This window comes from Nerophis ophidion, linkage group LG07 (genome assembly GCF_033978795.1).
Source record: "Nerophis ophidion isolate RoL-2023_Sa linkage group LG07, RoL_Noph_v1.0, whole genome shotgun sequence".
NCBI classification, from domain to species: Eukaryota; Metazoa; Chordata; class Actinopteri; order Syngnathiformes; family Syngnathidae; genus Nerophis; species Nerophis ophidion.
Window position 1 is genome coordinate 43,823,720 of NC_084617.1, and position 18,079 is coordinate 43,841,798.

Genomic DNA, 18,079 nt, shown 5'->3' on the forward strand with positions numbered 1-18,079 from the left:
GATACCTTTTGCCATGAGGGTGTGGTCCCCATGACATCATCATATGGTTTGTACAATTTGTTATGATATGATTTTCTTAAAAAAGTATACATACATTTAGAAACAAATCTGTGTTATCAATTAGTATTAACATATATGTGTTATTATATTGTTTTGCTATATTTTCAGTTATTGCTGCTTATCATACAATGTACTTTGTTGAGAATCTGTCAAGTGTCTCAAGACTTTGAGTGACTTTTTCTTTAAAACCGTGCATCTTTTCTGGTGTTGTTATAGGCTTTCTGGTGTTGTTATAGGCTGTACTTGTCCCTCGTTGTCCCCGACGAATAGTCATCTGCACCAATCATGACGTCACACTTGCTTCAAGCTGCTGCTCTTGTTGGACTTTCTGTTTTTTAAGGCTATGTCTACACTAAGCCTGATAACCCCTTAAACAAATAATTATTTAGCCTAAGCATCGTGTCAGCCACACTAAACCATCGTTTAAGGCAGGGGTCGGGAACCTTTTTGGCTGAGAGAGCCATACAAGCCAAATATTTAAAAATTATTTGCGTGAGAGCCATATAATATTTTTTCAAGACTGAATACAACTAAATGCGTGCATTTTTAAGTAAGACTAACATTTTTAGAGCATAATTAGTCTCTTATTATTTTTAATAACATTGTTATTCTGAAGCTAACCAACAATAAATAAAATAATTCTTAACATTAAAGCGACTTCTTGAACAGGTGCGGTAGAAACCGAATGGATGGATTAAAATTCATGAGAATGTTTTATATTTTGAACGTTATTTTTGACACTGTGATTACCAGCGGAAGTATTCATTACGTACTGTGTTAACCAATGTCAGCTAAGATTTATTTGAGAGCCAGGTGCAGTCATCAAAAGAGCCACATTTGGCTCTAGAGCCATAGGTTCCCTACCCCTGGTTTGAGGTAACCCTCCTTGGATACATTTTTAAACGGGTAAGCGTGCCGTGGATTTCTTGGTTCTTAGCTTTATATGGACTCAATAATCATTTACAAACTGAGTTCGGAGAGGAAGTGAAGGCCCCACACGGGAAGTGAAATTAGAAAGAACACGCCACAGCCACCTTCATAACAACCGGAGCTAACCATTGGAAATATGGAGGCGGGTCATCCAGACATGCCCGTGTTTCTACTTCTTCTACATGTACAGACGCTTGTGGAAATCACACATGAGTACCTTAAGCTAAGGAAACGCGCGATTGCAGCTTTTTCTGATACAACACATCTCAGATGGCAAGCGAACTTTTGAATGTAAGCTGTAATTCTATTTACCGAAAACCTTTGTCCATTTGTCGAAGGGGAGTCAAGGAGAATGTGGGCTCCCGTGGATGTGATAAAAAAAGGTAGCGTGTACTTTGTATTACTTGGCTGTCAAGTGAAGACTACGGAAACCATTGAATGCATTTGGACTGGCAACACAGACTGTATCAGTTATTGTCCGCCATGTATGTCGTGGACTCAACGTCTCGATCCAGAGTATAAAAAGTCACCAAAAACAAATGAACAATGAAGGTGAAGGCAAAAGAGTGAGGAGTGTCCTGACCAGATATCTAAATCCCTAGATTGGTTGATGTAAAATGCTCTTTATCAAATTGTGTACTTTCATGTGTCCAGTAAAGATTTGATTATATATGATGTCTCAGGTGTGATTCACTACAATAGGGCCCCACAGGACAATGGATATTGTTCAGATAAGTTAAATTTAATTTAAGAACTTGCACACAAAGCAACACTGGAGGTGACTATGATGTGCGCATTTTCTGTACATTCATACTAGGTTGCGTTGCGCCGGTGGACGGAGGGGGGTAAGGGGTCTTAAATGACCGTTGTGTGTGTGTGGATAAGGTTAGGTGGGATGTACCCACCGCAACCCCAATGGGAATAAGCGGTAGAAAACGGATGGACGGATGGATGGGATTTACCCTGGATAACGTTAGCCAGCTTAGTGTAGAAGGGGCCTAAAAGCCGCCAATGCCCTGTTAATAAGTGCACATTTTGTAGTTGGCTGTCTGCGGGTTTCTGGGATATATCAAAATTACATCCGCATTGCAAACATGCTGACTACACTCCTGACAATCACGGAGATACAAGACAACTTGCTCGAATCTCATCAACATGACATGTTCGTATGGACCAATTCTACTTATTTTTCAAGGTAGGTTCCAATTTTTTTCGGTACCCTTGATTTTTTTTCTTTCGTACGATCCATTTTAATCCAGTTTAATACTCTCTCTCACAATACCGCTGGTTGAGTACAGCCTCTCAAACAAAAGCTTTGGCCAGCATAAGTGACTATGTTTTCATGCGCTAAAGTAGTCCGATTTCTCGGTTTGGTTCTAAAGAAGCATCCTACAACCAGCGGAAATCTGATCCCGTTAAGCTTTTAAGAAACCAGACTAACACACATATATTATGAGATTGGAAACCGGATCTCTCAAGTGGGTGTGTGCTGCCGGAGGGTACCCTTCATATCGCGCTGCGCCCTCAACGCATGGGATACAACCCGGAAGCAGATACCATTCAATAAAAACATGGGCAACAATTGTAATGAAGAGGAGACTGTTAATTTGCTTCAAAATAGAAAAAAAATATCATTTTGAATCAATGGGAGAAAAAAGAAACCGATTCATTTAAAAGGGTAGCTAAGGAAATGGAGAATGTCTGCTTAATTCGGACTCCTGAACAAAATACGAATGAGATGGAAGAGAATGAAGCAGGTACCGTATATCACAAGGCAAAGAATCAAGTGTACACATACCTCTTCAAGATGCATTAGTGCACTGTAAACTGGTTAGCGATAACTCCATATTCCGCACAACTGGCAAGCTTTTTTTGAACAATGGCAACAGTCACTTAAAACAGTATCGGGTGGGTAACAGTTTTTTCCTTCAAATTTGAATTGAGTTGGAGTTTATTTAGAACATGTATACATCACAATTTCCAGTTTTTCTTTTCAACATGTTCAAAAAGGAGTAGGAAGAATTAGAGCATATTTAATCCTACCCAGATTCCTTTACACAGCAGTTCCTAACACAATTGTTCACTTCCTGTTCTCAATTTATTCACAATATACTCCATAAGTAATAACATTCAAAACAAATAAATAATTAGTAAAGTAAGATATATTTCATATGGTAAGATACATAAGACTCCCTTTTTAGACCAGTTGATCTGCCGTTTCTTTTCTTTTTCTTCCCACTCTCCTTTGTGGAGGGAGTCCGGTCCGATCCGTGGCCATGTACTGCTCGCCTGTGTATCGGCTGGGGACATCTCTGCGCTGCTGATCAGCCTCCGCTTGGGATGGTTTCCTGCTGGCTCCGCTGTGAACGGGACTCTCGCTGCTGTGTTGGATCCGCTTTGGACTGGACTCTCGCGACTGTGTTGGATCCATTATGGATTGATCTTTCACAGTATCATGTTCTCATAGTCATCATTGTCACCGACGTCCCACTGGGTCATTATTGTCACCGATGTCCCACTGGGTGTGAGTTTTCCTTGCCCTTATGTGGGCCTACCGAGGATGTCGTAGTGGTTTGTACAGCCCTTTGAGACACTAGTTTGAGTTTGAAGCGTTTCTTGAACTGGATCATAATAGTACATTGTTTGATTTCTTTGCTTAATCCATTCCATAATTCAATTCCACATACTGATATGCTAAAGGTTTTAAGTTTTATACGTGCATATAAATGTTTTAAATAAAATTTTCCTCGAAGGTTATAATTATTCTCTTTGGTTGAGAAGAATTGTTGTACGTTCTTCGGTAGCTGATAATTGTTTGCTTTGTGCATCATTTTAGCTGTTGGAAAATTCACTACATCGTGGAATTTCAGTATTTGAGTCAATAAATAGTACATTTAAAAGTCCTTCCATCAATCCAAAGAGCCTTTTGGTAGTAGCATCAATATTGTAGTGCAATCAAAGATCACTTCTTGATGCTGTCTGCTATTTAACATCAGCATAGCCATTAGAGAAGTAATATTTGTATCCATCCATCCATTTCCTACCGCGTGTTCCCTTTTTTGGGTCGCTGGCGCCTATCTCAGCTGCAATCAGGCGGAGGGCAGTGTACACCCTGGACAAGTCGCTACCTCATTGCAGGGCCAACACAGATAGACAGACAACATTCACACACACATTCACACACTAGGGCCAATTTATTGTTGCCAATCAACCAATTCCCAGGTGCATGTCTTTGGAAGTGGGAGGAAGCCGGAGTACCTGGAGGGAACCCACGCAGTCACGGGGAGAACATGCAAACTCCACACAGAAAGATCCCGAGCCTGGATTTGAACCCAGGACTGCAGGAACTTCATATTGTGAGGCAGACGCACTAACCCCTCTTCCACTGTGAAGCCCAATATAATCCACCCATCCATTTTCTACCACTTATTCCCTTTTTTGGGGTCGCGGGGGGCGCTGGCGCCTATCTCAGCTACAGTCGGGCGGAAGGCGGGGTGCCCAATATAATATTTAATGTAATATTGAACTCCAATGTAATATTTGTAATCTATGCCAATATTACAGCGGACATCGGGTACAACAGAGCTCGGCTGTTGACTTATAAGGAGCCGCTGGTACCTTGTTTTGGTGTGACGTCATCGGTCAACTGGAAAAGCAATAATTTGCGCTAAAAGGAAATGCATGCCCCCTAGTGTATGGGAGGCATACAGCGTACAACCTATAGTCGCATTAGAGCAGGGGTGCCCACACTTTTTCTGCAGGCGAGCTACTTTTCAATTGACCAACTCGAGGGGATCTACCTCATTTATATATATCATTTATATTTATTTATTTATGAAAGAGACATTTTTGTAAACAAGTTAAATGTGTTTAATGATAATACAAGCATGTGTAACACATATAAATGTCTTTCTTTCACAAAGACAAGAATATAAGTTGGTGTATTACCTGATTCTGATGACTTGCATTGATTGGAATCAGACAGTAATGATGAGGAGAAAAAAAGTTGTCCTTTCTGTACAATACCACATGAAAGTGGTTGGTTTTTGGCATCTAATTCATCCAGCTTCCATACACTTTACAAGAAAAACATTGGCGGCAAATTCCGTAGCTTGCTTGATTGACATTCACGGCACCCGAGGGTCTTGTGAGATGACGCTGGCTGCTGCCAGTTCATTATTATGAAAAAATGACAGAGACGAAGGCGAGAAACACTTTTTATTTCAACAGACTTTCGCGCCGTCCCTTCCGTCAAAACTCTAAAGGCCGACTGCACATTTCCTATCTTCACAATAAAAGCCCTGCTTCATGCTGCCTGCGCTAACAAAATAAGAGTCTCGGAAAGTGATGTGCACGCCAGCTTTTTGAGGGATCGCTTGTGCACGCCAGTTTTCCGAGACTCTGTATTTAGTTAGTGCAGGCAGCATGAAGCAGGGCTTTTATTGTGAAGATAGGAAATGTGCAGTCGGCCTTTAGAGTTTTGACGGAAGGTACAGCGTGAGAGTCTGTTGAAATAAAAAGTGTTTCTCGCCTTCCTCTCGGTCATATTTTCATAATAATGATCTTGCAGCAGCCAGCGTCATCTCACAAGACCCTCCGGTACCGTGAATGTCATTTAAGTGACGTCTTGGTGAAGATTGATGATCACAAATTTTTAGGTCTATTCTTTTTAAAAGCCTGGCTGGAGATCGACTGACACACCCCCTGCGGTCGACTGGTAGCTCGCGATCGACGTAATGGGCACCCCTGCATTAGAGTGTGCATGGACACAGACATCACATGGAGGTATGAAAATACAAAAAAAAAAATACTACTTGAGAAATCAGACTAATTTAGTGAATGGAAACGTAGTTAATGGCAACCAGGTCCCCACAATGGATTGCAAAATCACGTGCCCTTTCGAGCCCTACAGGCAATGTAGGGGGAAACCCTGTGTGTGTTATGTTTGCAGCGCATTCTGAAGCTTAACAAAAACTATTCTGAGCTCAGCAACACATTTCACACCTGATTTGGAAATCTCTGCTGAGCATCCAGAAACAAATATGGAACTCAAACAGAAAACCTCCCCCCAAAAGAAAAGAAAGAAACCCACAACCCGGGTTTGCTACTTTGACAAACACACTCGGTTTCCAAAGACGCGACACGGAAGCGGAGTGCCGCGTATAAGCCAAGCAAGTTTATACATGTGGGTGAAAGCAGCTGTGAGAGAAAGGAGGCAAAGGGGGGGAAGGAAGGGGATGAGAGGGCGAGAGGGGGATGCTGTGCCGATGGTTCATCAAAAATTAATGCAGACCGCATCGGTATAGGGATCACGTAGCGGGAAAAACAACACACGCCAAAAGCCTCTGTGCTCCCTCGCTCCCATCCCCTCTCCACTGCTCCCCTTCACCCGCTTCCCCTCCAGCATGGGGCCGTTCTGATCAGGTGGAGCAGGGGAGATATGAGCTCTGACACCTTCCAGAGTTCACACCGAGTGCCACGGCTATAATTGCGAGGAAGTTCCACCGGTGTAGCCGCTGTATTTCTTCAGCTCTCCGCTAATTGCTGCATTTAATGCGCCAATAAAGGAGATGTGGGGGGAAACGGTGCACTCTAATATGCAGCGTTGTTTGGAGCGCAAAACCTATTGATGTTCATGCCTGTCATTTGTTGAAAAATTGCAGTATGATTTATGTACAGGGGCAGCACGGTGCTAAAGGGGTAGTGCGTGTGCCTCACAATACGAAGGTCCTGGGTTCGATCCTGGGCTTGGGATCTTTCTGTGTGGAGTTTGCATGTTCTCCCTGTGATTGCGTGCGTTCCCTACGGGTACTCCGGCTTCCTCCCACCTTCAAAGACATGCGCCTGGGGATAGGTTGATTGGCAAGACTAAATTGGCCCTAGCGTGTGAATGTTGTCTGTCTATCTGTGTTGGCCCTATGATGAGATGGCGACTTGTCCAGAGTGTACCACGCCTTCCGCCCGAAACAGCTGAGAACCCCCTGCAACCCCAAACGAGACCAGAGGTAGAAAATAGATGGGTGAATGGATGGATTTATGTACAGCACAGTATATAGTACAATTTGAATGATCTTGAAGTCGTACAAATTGGAAACACAACACAACAAAATGTAGCGATTCAACAAACGAGGACAGCAAATCTCGCTTCAGTTAAAACACAATATACAGCCATAATGTGTGTGTGAATGGGTAAATGTGGAAGTAGTGTCAAAGCGCTTTGAGTACCTTGAAGGTAGAAAAGCGCTATACAAGTACAACCCATTTATCATTTATCATTTATAACTAAGACGCCCAAGGAAAATGTATTTCAGCAAACTTCCAAAAAATGTTATAGTGCCAAATATTTCACAAATATGTATTAAATGTTGTGATTTTTTTGTGCTGAGAGTAAAAGTGTGATAATGACCTTCAAACCCAAAATGGGACAGTGCAGAGAAAACAAGGTGCAATTTTTCTGTCCAGGCTGTTCAGCACAAATTGCCAGTGCCAGCTCACCCTGTGTAAAAGACCCTCAATGTTGGCACATGACCAATGGCTCAAAGTCCACTTGGTTGCTTAGTTATTTAGCAAACAAATCTTTGTCCAGGCTACTCAGTACTAGTGTTGTCTCAATACCAATATTTTGGTATTAGTACCAAAATATTTCGATACTTTTCTAAATAAAGGAGACCACAAAAAACTGCATAATTGGCTTTTTTTTAACAAAAACTCTTCCATCCATCCATTGTCTACCGCTTGTCCCTTTCAGGGTCGCGGGGGGTGCTGATGCCTATCGCAGCTGCATTTGGACGGTAGGCGGGGTACACCCTGGACAAGTCGCCACCTCATCGCAGGGCCAACACAGACAGACAGACAACATTCCCACTCTTTCTGTGTGGATTTTGCATGTTCTCCCTGTGACTGCGTGTTCCCTCCGGGTACTCCGGCTTCCTCCCACCTCCAAAAACTCTGATGGTACATTAAACGTATGTTTCTTATTGCAAATTTGTTCTTAAATAAAATAGTGAACATACAAGACAACTAGTATTTTAGTAGTAAGTGAGCAAACAAAGGCTCCTAATTAGTCTGCTGAATAATGCAGTAACATATTGTGTCATTTATCATTCTATTTTGTAAAAATCATTACGGACAAATGGTAGAAAATGTATTATTATTCCACTTGTTCATTTACAGTTAATATCTGCTTACTTTCTATTTTAACATGTTCTATCTACACTTCTGTTAAAATGTAATAATGACTTATTCTTCTGTTGTTTGATATTTAACATTAGTTTTGGATGATACTGTACCACACATTTGGGTATCAATCCGATACCAAGTAGTTACGGGATCATACATTGGTCATATTTAAAGTCCTCATGTGTCCAGGGACATATTTCCTGAGTTTAAAAACATAATATATATTTTAAAAAAACAAAAGAAGGTTTTGTAATGCCAAAAAATATTGAAGTAATCATAGCAGTATTGACTAGATACGCTCCTGTACTTGATATCATTACACTGGGTTAGGGTTAGGGTTAGGGTTAACCCTAACCCAAGTGTAGATCCACCAATGGCGTTTGTTCACATTGTGACGCCGGTGAGCTACAGTGTGTAGTGAAACATGTTTCGCTATTCCTATTCCTGCAGGAATAATACTCGTAAAAAACGTAATTTATTTGTCACCATGGAAGCGAGGATTAGTGATTTAGAAGCTACAGCACTGCTGATTGGGGCTGGACTTTAGCCGCTAGCTAGTAGTAGCTAGCGGCTAAACCATCTTAAACCATCTCTTCCGGTGGGCGTTTCAGTGTTATAACTTCACCTTTATTGTTTGTTTTTAAGCCAAAATGTGTCCGTTCTCCCTTTTATGTACAAACTGTGTCTGCTTGTAAGTACTACGTGATTGTGCACTGCCAAACATGCTCGTCTGACATGGCGTGACGACGACAGGGGTGTGGGGGTGAGGCTTGGCGGACCGGTACTTTTCAGAGGCGGTATAGTACTGAATATGATTAATTAGTATCGCGGTACTATAATAATACCGGTATACCGTACAACTTTACTCAGTACATTGAGTCAAATATAAGAAACTATTTGACAAAATGACTACAAGAATAACCGATGTAGCTGCATGTATAGTAGAGTGAACGCTCTAATTACGAACCTCTTGTTGTACAAACTTTTGGATTTATGAACCACAGGCCAGATAAAAATGTGCTTTGTCTCAGTGTATGAACAATTTCTCCACTCATTGTGCACAGACAATGAGGGCGGGCTGATCGATGTCCGGTGCTCATTCAGTTAGCTACTGTGCTAGTTTCTACTTTGTGTGATTTTTAAGTGTTTTTTTTTTTTTAGTATTTTTACAGTATTTTTCTAGTTTTGCTAGTTCAAAATGAGTCCACAGAAAGCAATGGTGGCATCCACAGCATTATTGACACTACATTATCCCCCCTTTCTTTTCAAGAAGATTAATTGACAAGGTAAAGTGGAATATATTTTTTCCTTCCCAATCATTGCAGCGACCTGGCTGTTGTTGAAGTTAAAAAGTTTTGTCATTTAAAACTGTGAGTGCACCCAACGGCTTGTGACACAGTGTGTGTGTGTGTGTGTGTGTGCGCGCTGGCAGGGCGGCTGAAAAATGAGGACAGTTTCGCTAGTTGTTGTTATTTTAGCTTTTTTAATAAATACTGTGGAACGTTCATTCATCACCCTTTTGCTGTTTGTTTGATGTTAAGTGTATAGTGCTTCATAAAGTGTAAAGATGTTTGCTAAAATCATAACTTTTGTCAAGGCTGGAACAATTTGTTTACATTATTTCTTATAGAGAAATTTGCTTTATTAAATCAACTTTTCTATTTACAAACTATAATCCAATAAGGATCTTTAAGTCTTCCACGAATTAAGCAATTTCTTATTATTTTAGCCATACCTGTAAACCAAGGTTGCACAGTATGTTAAAGTTAAAGTACCAATGATTGTTACACACATACTAGTTGTGGTGAAATTTGTCCTCTGCATTTGACACTAGACCTTGTTCACCCCCTGGGAGGTGAGGGGAGCAGTGGGCGGTAGCGGTGGCCGCGCCCGGGAATAATTTTTGGTGATTTAACCCCCCAATTTCAACCCTTGATGCTGAGTGCCAAGCTGGGAGGTAATGGGTCCCATTTTATAGTCTTTGGTATGACTTGGATTTGAACTCACAAACAACCAACATCAGGGCACAGTGGTTCTCAACCTTTTTTCAGTGATGTACCCCCTGTGAACATTTTTTTAAATTCAAGTACCCCCTAATCAGAGCAAAGCATTTTTTGTTGAAAAAAAAAAGAGATAAAGTAGTAAAATACAGCACTATGTCATCAGTTTCTGATTTATTAAACTGTATAACAGTGCAAAATATTGCTCAATTGTAGTGGTGTTTCTTGAACTATTTGGAAAAAAAGATATAAAAAATACTAAAAACTTGTTGAAAAATAATGATGATTCGATTATAAATAAAGATTTCTACACATAGAAGTAATCATCAACTTCAAGTGCCCTCTTTGGGGATTTTAATAGAGATCCATCCAGATTCATAAACTTAATTCTAAAAATGTCTTCACAAAAAATAAATCTTTAACATCAATATTTATGGAACATGTGCACAAAAAATCTAGCTGTCAACACTTGTTGCATTTATTTTGACAGTTTATGAACTTACATTTATATTTTGTTTTGGAAAATTATAATAATAAAGGATTTTTGAATTGTTGCTATTTTTAGAATATTTTTAAAAAATCTCACGTACCCCCAGGGGTACGCGTACACCCATTTGAGAACCACTGCTCTAACCAATAGGCCACTGAGTATGCGGTTAATATATTTTACTTGAACGGCTGTAAAGAATGCTCACCCCCTTCAACCGCACATTATTACAATTCAACAAAACATAGCTGATGTGTAATGTTAACCAAACAGTAAACATTTTGCTTGACGATATATTGACCTACAAATTATTGCCGATAGACATTATTGTCAACATTATTTTGAGACTAAATTAACCACTGATGTAATGACAATACATAATAATAATGCAAGTATACCTTTTCAAATTCAATGAATATCATATATTTTAACATTGTAGTTGTAATTTAAACCATTAAATATCCAAGTTAAATAAAAATAATAATAAAAGTAAATGTATTCTGTCCGCAAAATTTTGCTTTTGAATAAAAATCACAACTAAAAGCAATAACATGGGTACTGTTTCTGTTAACGAGGGGTGGGGGATCCTTAGCCAAATATACACAACCAAAACAATAAATGACCAAAATCATCATGGTTAATATTTTCGCGGTATTGTTGATAAATGTGCTCTAAAAATACTTTTAACCAATTTTTTTTTTTTTTTACTAAAGAAAATAGAGACACAAGATACTTTCTTGGCAGAGGAAACATTAAATATTGTTCTGGCTGCATAGGAGCCATATTGTTTTTATGCATGTGTTTACATATGTTTGTCTTCTTCCATTTTAATTTGTCAATCAAATTAAATTATTTTGTGAAAGTTTTACAATGTCTTTTTTAATAAATGCAATTGTGTGATCATTTTGTCTAACTTATGGTTTATGTGAAGTGACGTGAGTTCACTTGTGGAGTAGGGCGGGACAATTAATCAAATTTTGATTTCTATTTCAAATATGGTTTCTCACAATCATGAAGATATAATCATACATCCACCTATTTCCTACAGTTTGTCCCTCTTGGGGTTGAAAAAATAAATAAATAATTGACCGCGCACCTGTGACGGTGAAACGGAGGAGCGAATAGCAAAAGTATGGGATGTCACCACCATGGTTGCTACTTATTTGACACACAGCTAGTATGCTTCATCAATAATCACTAAACTCAACAAAAAAAGTAAAGTTTATTTCCGCACTTACATAACCGCGGACAGAGTCACATACTTGGCCAATTAAACAAAATCCACTGTTAAAAGCAGAATATCAGGGAAATTGACATACTGTAATTATGAGTGAAATGTTGTCAATGTGAGGAGAATGAACACTTGTTTGGGAAAATATTTCCCGGGCGGCTCATTTGTCCCCGACACACTCAAATGCCCTGTCCTAAACTAAACAATGTGGGGACGGCCTCTTGAAACAGCGACTAAACTACAAACCTAAAGCTTGCAAGAACAATCCATACACCCACACAATCTCATCTGCTTATGTGGTTGTGAAAGACATCATGGATGTTTTCTCAACTATATTTAAAGTTGAGTTTTGGTGGTAAAATAAATAATCATGTTTTAAAATTATTTAATAATTGTGATATTAATCGTGATTACAGTATCTTTCGGAGTATAAGTCGATCCGGAGTATAAGTCGCACCTGCCGAAAATGCATAATAAAGAAGGGAAAAAACATATACTAGTCACACTGGAGTATAAGTCACATTTTTTGGGGAAATGTATTTGATAAAACCCAACACCAAGAATAGACATTTGAAAGGCGATATAAAATAAATAAATAATAGTGAACAACAGGCTGAATAAGTGTACGTTATACGACACATAAATAACCAACTGAGAAGGTGCCTGGTATGTTAACGTAACATATTATGGTAAGAGTCATTCAAATAACTATAACATATAGAACACGCTATACTTTTACCAAACAATCTGTCACTCCTAATTGCTAAATCCGATGAAATCTTATACGTCTAGTCCAGGGGTAGGGAACCTATGGCTCTAGAGCCAGATGCGGCTCTTTTGATGACTGCATCTGGCTCTCAGAAAAATCTTACCTGACATTGCTAAACACGATGAGTAATTAATAATTCCGCTGGTAATCACAGTGTTAAAAATAAAGTTCAAATTATAAAACATTCTCATGCATTTTAATCCAACCATCTGTTTATCGCACCTGTCCAAGATGTCGCATTAATGGTGAGAAGTATAATATTTATTATTGGTTAACTTTAGAATAACAATGTTATTAAAAAGAATAAGAGACTTATTATATTCTAAAAATGTTGGTCTTACTTAAAAATGGACGCATTTAGTTGTATTCAGTGTTAAAAAATACTATATGGCTCTCACGGAAATACATTTTGAAATATTTGGCTTTCATGGCTCTCTCAGTCAAAAAGGTTCCAGACACCTGGTCTAGTCTCTTGGGTGAATGAGCTTAATAATATTATTTGATATTTTACGGTTATGTGTTAATAATTTCACACATAAGTCGCACCTGAGTATAAGTCGCATCCCCGGCCAAACTATGAAAAAAACTGCGACTTATAGTCCGAAAAATACAGTACAATATCACTCAAAACAATTGCCATAATCGTCCAGCCCTATTGAGGAGTATACAATATTGATAACTTTGGGCAAAGACAATGTGAATACTGTGTCTTAGTTGTTTGGACAGAAATGTGTTTATGCAAGTTTAAATTGGGTTAAGACGTTTAATATTGGGGAAAGATATTAATGTCTCTTGTATACATGTCAGTAATTAGGCTAGCTCGCAAGATAACGTTAGCCGGTCCATAACTTTATCAACATGTGGTTTTCGATCATTTTAATTACGGTAACACTAACTGTCAGGAGTTTTACATCGTTATCATGACTACCCATTATGTTCACGTTGTACAAACGCCAGCAGCTGCTGTAACTGATGCCAACAACGACAGTTCTTGCAGTTATATTGCATGAATATAGCGATTTATCCAGGTTGGCAAAGTTATCGAATTCATTTTAATTTATCGTTTGATTAAGTGACTTACCAAATATCAGCTAAGCGCGACCAACCAGAGGCACAAAAGGGACAACGTGGTTAAGCCTGGGCCGATATTCGATAAGTCAATTAACCAACGACAAATTTAAATTTAAGTCTGTAAGTTTTCCAGCGTCGATAAATCGCCATGTGCATGCTTCAGAGCATTCACACTTTTTGTCGCTTTTAGCAGCTACTCAAGTTTGTAAAGAAAGCGGGTGAATGATCTTGTCCTCATTAAGTGTCTTTGACTCGTTCTGCAGTGACGAGGGCCCCTGGCCCGCTAGCCTCACACGGTGCAGCGAGTTAGCAAGTAGAAGCTAACATGGACAAAATGATCACAAAACCCACTGCCATTGCACCAATGTGGAAATATTTAAGTTTATTCCTTTGGAACAAAATGGGCCTATCAACACTGAGAAGATGGTTTGTGCAAACACTTGGCGTTTGGTGAACAAGCCAGGTCAGTGTAAACAAAACAATGCAAAATGAAAAGTGTGTTTAAATACATTGCCATAGACATGCTGCCATTTAATATTGTTATAAAACTAAACATTTTTTTTAAGTGCTGTCATGTCGGTGTTCCTTGCTCAGAATATGCCAAATGTAATTTTGTTTTGCATATGACTGTTAGAACATCTGTTTAAAGTGAAAGTTGATACTGTTACTTTGCACTTTTGTTTAAGAAGGTTCTAACTTAATTATCACTTAGGTCATGTACAACTCCACCTCTGTCTACATGTTCAATATTGAAGTGCAACTTTGAATGTCAATACTTTATTTAGCTATTTTATTTATTGGTATAGTTGTGTATATTTGAGACCCCCACCCCTTCGTGAAGATATGTTATTGATTTTGGTGATGATTTTTACTCAAGTGCAAAAAAAAAATGCAATAATTCATAGGTCACTATATCCTCAAGCAAAATTTGCTATCGGCCCGGCACCAACAGGGCTTCGTAAGCTTCAACATTGCCCTTGCGGCTGACTAGATGTAAGCAGAACATCTCCATGCATTATGTGCTCTTCATTAAACTTAAAGTGATGACACCCCCATCATGGCCCTCTTTATTGATGACCCTGTGCAGTGCATCAGTCCATTAAACGCCTGTTCCTTGCAAATGGCCAGCTACACCGGCAGCTGTGTGTGTGTGTGTGTGTGTGTGTGCGTGTGTGTGTGTGTGTGTTGGCAAGAGAAAGAGAGCGCTCACCTGCTGCATTAACTTTGTTCAGAGCTCTCAGGATGTATTCTTTCCTCGATTTATCCTCCACTGGGCTCAGAGTTCTGGACGGGACACAAAAGACACAGTCTAAAGGTTTTTATGGAAACGGGCATGAATACACCAAGTACTTATTCAAAGAGAAATTACTCATGATCCACATTCACAAGACTAAAGTTTCACTGTGGCAGGTTGGAGACATTGGGGGGACATGCATCTATGCCCCTTAGCAAATGAAATGCCCACAGCTTGTATTATATCAAATCACACTATTTCACACACACCCTTATTGTTGGAAACGCACACACGCACGCACGCGCACACACACACACACACACACACACACACACACACACACACACACTTTTTCTCTGCAGAGTACTTTTCCTCCTACTTAACGCCTCAAACGCAGACAGAGCGAATTTGATGCGAGTGAGCACATTAAGACGAATAACTAGTAAAAGAAAGTGAAGCCTCTTCAAAGTAGCGTGGAGCTAATAGCTGTGGGCTGTCACTAGTTTTGAGAGCGGGTATGTGAGATCTGCCTGCATGTAGTTTGACAGGTGTGTGTATGGATACCTGTGTGTGTGTGTGTGTGTGTGTGTGTGTGTGGCGCTGACGTGAGATGCCATCGGTATTACAGGGAGGCGGCTTGTTCGCTGGTAATTGGCTTGTTTCAGAAGGCAGGAGGGAGCTCCCAGCAGTGGGGAGGAAACACACGTCCTGTCACGTTGCTTGTTATTAGCAAGGACAAGGCTGTGTGTGTGTGTGTGTGTGTTTAAGAGGGCAAGGGAGTCCCTAAGTGAAGATGAGTCACCGATGTGGACCCTGACCATGAGGAAGCTGACGGGATGTGGCTTGCATATGCTTTCTGTGCTCTTTCTTGGGGAGCACCGTGCTTACTCAGGGCCTCAGGCAGTGTGCGACCTTGACGCCCAACTCTCTAGATGAGTAGACACCTTACGCAGTGGCGACAAGCTTCATTTATTGGTTTTACTTCCATATTTTGCGCTTTAATCAATGTCCCAACACTTGGCTTAAAAACAAACAAACAGATGTGTCTTAAGTACAACATACAAATGTTCAAATGTATCAGGAATTGGTTAACACTGGAGGCAGCTCAAACTTATTTAAATGCAAAGATTTTGTCTTATTTTTATGATTGTATAACATGTTGGTCCCAGGCAACCAACATTACTGAGGCCATTGGAAACCTTGCACAAACATCCTTTCCCGAAAACCACAACACCACAATCACCGTTTAATTCTTCAAAAATATAGATTGTGAAATGCTGCTAACATTCAAAGATTAGCATCGATACGAATGGCCCATTGAATCCTAAACAACACTGCACCAGTGCCACTTAAGCACTTTGTCCAGTTTACATTTGCTGTGAAAACTAGAAACACACAAGCCTCCACCAGGGGGCAGTGCAGTGTAAACAGATGTAAAAACTCTTTTGCACAATCACCCTTTTCATATAAAGCGATAAAGGCATGGAACGACCTCACACCAAACCTGATAAGTCTTAGAGATTAGTCTTCATACACAATTTAATTTAAAAAGTGGCTTTGGAGCAATCAGTGCTGCTCACACGGTCACTGAGGTGGGCACTATGTTTGACTTGTCAACTTAATGTGTATTATATTTATGCATGAGAAAATTTTGTTGTAAGCTGTGAGGTGTGTCTGTTAAAATCATGGTTGTTTTTACAAATGATGACCGATGTGAACAAAAGCATGTATTGTCTAGTAATGATGTAAAGGAGGGGTGGTTGTCAATGAAAGGGCATTTTATGACTTCTCTTAATTTGATTACATGCTATAGTATAATTGTATTGCATGTTTTTGTGTATCTTTAATTTAGGTAACCAGGGACTGCAGATGGAAATGAGCTATTTAGCTATAATCTGGTGCAGAACATATCTGTCTTTGAGCTTAATGTGTCTGTGCATTGTCCCTTCAAATAAAGAATAAACTAAACTAATGCAATATAATGCAAGTAGCTCATTAAGGATTACAAGAAAAAAAAATCACTTTTGTAAATTTATTTATTAAATTTATTTTTTAGGGATGTGCCACTGATCAGTGTCAGGCAATTTTCATTAAAAAGTGCATGATCGCCATTGCTGATTAATGCCTTTCAATGGTGATCACAAATGCCGATCCGCTCTGGCTGACGCTGTATTTATTTTTATTCACCCAGTTGACTAGCAGCGAGTGTCTCCGTAAAAAGGGTGAGAGATACTCCCCTAAATCAACAATAATCACCTCTGTTATAGCAAATAAATAGCTTTTCTCAGTACCATTATTAGGTATTATCGGCAATAATTATACATTGCGGTAAAACTCCTGACAACTATTATCACATTTCAAAATAAAATGAAAGGAAAACTGATTGATAACCGCACTTTGACAATCTGACAGACCAGTTATATTGCTCATTTCCCATAGAAACAGGCTAGCACGCTACTCACTACCATGAATACAAGACACATTAACATTTTTTTCCCACATTACAAACGTGACACCTCAATCTTAACATGTATAAACACATTGTAATTGTGATAGCCCCCCTCTTCTCATGCAAATAACCATTTCATGTCACTGCGCATAGGTAGACTTATTTCAAGAAAACTTTGTTTATTCTGTGCCAATGGGCCTGGCGAACTTGTCCCTTGCACTTTCAAAAAGCAGTTTTTGTCCCCTATAGACAGCCACAAAATCATTGATTGGCTTTTCCTGTGCTGCCTTCTTGCCAAAGTGACGAAGATTGACAGCACGCAGCCGCTGCCCAATCATTGGTCAGATGCGAGATAAGAGTCGGCCTTCACACTGCAATGAATAAGAACAAGTAAGACAAAGAAAGAACCCAAACGAGGAGTCAACTGTTCCACTTACAAGTAGTCGTGTTGTTGACCAAGTGTACTACGTTCACACTGCAGGGTCAGATGTCTAATTCATTTTTTTTTCTCAATGCGGACAGGATGTCATGACATCGCATGCACTGCAGCGTTTACAGAAGTAAAACTATCTTCAACTCTAGTCAATCTCAGTAATGGTGCATTTATGGCAATTTACAAAGATTTTGTACAATCAATCAAAGTCAACTTTTCCTGAACAAAAATATTGC

At 39.6% G+C, this 18,079-nt stretch overlaps 1 protein-coding gene across 6 annotated transcripts in view; it reads right to left on the reverse strand.

Moving 5' to 3' along the window:
* The window catches only part of slf1 (SMC5-SMC6 complex localization factor 1), a 107,945-nt gene that overhangs the window by 53,745 nt on the left and 36,121 nt on the right, over positions 1–18,079 (reverse strand). For all 6 annotated transcript variants that reach the window (XM_061906251.1, XM_061906249.1, XM_061906246.1 and 3 more), the window contains exon 15: positions 14,938–15,011. In XM_061906251.1, coding sequence (XP_061762235.1) covers positions 14,938–15,011 — 74 coding nt within the window. The remainder of the gene's footprint in view (positions 1–14,937; positions 15,012–18,079) is intronic.